The sequence below is a fragment of the Sinocyclocheilus rhinocerous genome, unplaced genomic scaffold (assembly GCF_001515625.1).
Source record: "Sinocyclocheilus rhinocerous isolate Xijiao unplaced genomic scaffold, SAMN03320098_v1.1 scaffold161, whole genome shotgun sequence".
NCBI lineage: Eukaryota > Metazoa > Chordata > Actinopteri > Cypriniformes > Cyprinidae > Sinocyclocheilus > Sinocyclocheilus rhinocerous.
In genome coordinates, this window is record NW_015627226.1 from 53,421 (window position 1) to 56,286 (window position 2,866).

The window sequence follows — 2,866 nt, forward strand, 5'->3', positions numbered from 1 at the left end:
GTGTGTGTGTGTGTGTGTGTGTGTGTGTGTGTGAGACATAGAGGAAAGAGGAAGTTGTGTGCAGTTGAAAGGCTTTCTCCCCTCTGTAGGGTTGCAGAGCAGCAGCGGCGGCGCGGAGGAAAGAACGAGAGACGCAGACGACAGAGGAGACGCTCACTGGACATCCTGCAGAAGCAGGAAGACGGCAAAGGTCAAAGGAGAGAGAGGCGCTTCATTGATGAGCTCGCATTCAGGCACTGGACACTTTCCAGATTCAAGTTAGATTGAGTCTGTGCTGCTAATTTCAGTAGTTGCTGTGAGGAGAGTTAGTGTTGGGTTTGTAGTTTAACGCCGGGATCATGGACGCATCAGGAAGGTTTTAGGTCACCGAAGGTCACCCGAGGGCCGTCAGCACTGCTATTGAGGTGAGTTTGGAGATGGAGTTGTGGAGACAGTGTGCCGGATGGCTGATTCAGTGCCGAGTGCTTCCCGAGAACCACAGAGTCACCTGGGACAACACACAGGTGAGCGCTTACCAAGAATCAGCTTTTTCAAACACTAGGACACTTTCAATGCTTAGGCCAGTTTTTCAAGACTCTTGACACGGTTCTCCTGACCAGCTTTCAGATTGGCACAACATTTAAAGGGATAGTCCACTCACAAATGAGCATTTTGTCATCATTAATTAATCCTCAAGCTGTCCCAAACCTGTTTGAGTTTATTTCTTCTGTTGAGTACAGAAGGAGATTTTTTGAAGAATGTTGTAGTCATTGACTTCCATAGTAGTTTTTCCATTGTGTTCAAAAGAAGAAATGAACTCAAACAGGTTTGGAACAGCTTGAGGATGAATAAATGATGACACAGTCACAAACACTTCATACAGTCTCAAATCAGGTCATTTTCCCATTACTTTCACCCAACAAACACACTTTATTATCACTCATAAAACAATGACCTAAAACACCAGCAACAGATAGCATTATTCAACGTTTTCTTCTGTAAATGTTCTTTACAAAGCAAGAAATAAACTCTAGAATTCACTGCAGTATCCATGTTTACATTACAGCACAAAATTATTCCTTTATTTTCACCTTTTGTATAGATGGTAATGAAATTAAAACACTAACACCTGTGTATGACGTACAAATTATTTTTGGAAGATTACTGAAGTAGATAAAGTTTCTAACAATTTCTTAGTGAAAATAGTTTCTACGCCATTTTTTCAGTGTAGGTGTTCAGCTACATCTCTGTGTTTAATTATTTAGATCTGGGATGTATTTTCAATATTCTATTACTGTAGAAATGTAGCAAATGTGCTGTCTTGTTATGCTAGATTTTGAACTTGCGTTTTGAAAAGAGTTTGTAAACGTGCAAATTCGCCTGTAGGCCAACTCATTGAGTTTTGGTAGTTTTTGTGTCTGAGTGAGAAAAGAGTTCAATTCAGATGTTTGTATTTTGTGCCAAAGCAATGATAAATAATCCACAGCTCAGCCCACAAAGATGCTGATTTGTGAAAAGTTTTGAGAAACGGGTCACAGCGATTCATAGACCTGATGGTCATGCTGACTGCCGGATCAGTACTGTGAATATCTGTCTGTCAGAAGTGATCTGTAGTTTGTCTGTCTGAATGTGTTTCGTGTGTGTTTGACAGGTGTGTGATCTGGCCCATGCTCTGAGAGATGGAGTATTACTCTGTCAGCTGCTCAATAACCTGCTGCCGCAGTCGGTCAACCTGCGTCAGATTAACCTGCGACCCCAGATGTCTCAGGTACAGAGAGAGAGAGTATCTGTGTGATATGGAAATCACCTGATTACCATCACCAGCTGCTGATCTTAATGGCAAATGAGTGTGTGTGTGTGTGTGTGTGTGTGTGTGTGTGAGAGAGAGAGAGAGAGAGAGACAGACAGACAGAGAGAGAAAGCAAAAGTCCAAGCTAAACTTGGCAAACACTGTGGTCACTGCCAGTGTTTAATGGAAACCTCGGCTGTCACACACACACACACACACACACACAGACAGATTTGAGAAAGTTTAATGTGTGTGTTGCTGATAAGTTTACAGCACTTGTTTCATGTACAGTCTTACATTGCACTTCCTTATTCTCGGCTTAACTTCCTCCTACACACTCACACACACACACAAACACACACACGCGACTCAGGAAGTACTTTAAATGCAGATGTATACGCTGTTTCTGCATTTGCTCGGTGTCTCACACAGTTTTACTATGACTGTCTCAGCTGTAGACAGTCTGTCGTATATTGAGTAATGTAAACTCACAATATGTGATACAACATCTCTGTATGTCTTTCTGTCTATCATTCGCAGAGCTGGATAATTTATTACACATTATCTGGATTAGGCAATTAGATTCCAAAGATTAAGTACTTGTAATTAGATTATATTACATTTTAAAGTGCCCATAATCAGATTACAGTTACTTTTTTACAGTTTACATGATTACATATCATTTACACAATAGCAGTAAATTATTCATAAATTACTGATTTGCCCTTATTCTTATTTTTTGTTTCTTAAATGTTCCTTTCTAAAAATCCTACTGCTTATATACACTCAGAAAGTCTTACGAATCTATCGTTCATTCATTCATTATTTCTATCTATCTATCTATCTATCTATCTGTCTGTCTGTCTGTCTGTGCGAATGATTAATCGTGTGTGTGTGTGTGTGTGTGTGTGTGTAGTTCTTGTGTCTGAAGAACATCAGGACGTTCCTGTGTGCCTGTCAGGAGAAATTCGGTATGAAGAAGAACGAGCTTTTCGAGGCCTTTGACCTGTTTGACGTCCGGGACTTTGCGAAGGTCTGAACTCTGAGAGAGTGATTGATGTGTGATTACTGTGATGATGATAATGTCACGCTAACGAA

The 2,866-nt window shown here is 40.6% G+C and overlaps 1 protein-coding gene across 1 annotated transcript in view; it reads left to right on the forward strand.

The window, feature by feature from the left end:
• Window positions 1–2,866, forward strand: part of LOC107722334 (proto-oncogene vav-like) — a 29,776-nt gene that overhangs the window by 3,477 nt on the left and 23,433 nt on the right. The window contains exons 2-4 of the mRNA XM_016530660.1: window positions 90–503; window positions 1,631–1,747; window positions 2,685–2,801. Of these exons, the coding sequence (XP_016386146.1) occupies window positions 417–503; window positions 1,631–1,747; window positions 2,685–2,801 (321 nt within the window). The 5' untranslated portion in view covers window positions 90–416. The remainder of the gene's footprint in view (window positions 1–89; window positions 504–1,630; window positions 1,748–2,684; window positions 2,802–2,866) is intronic.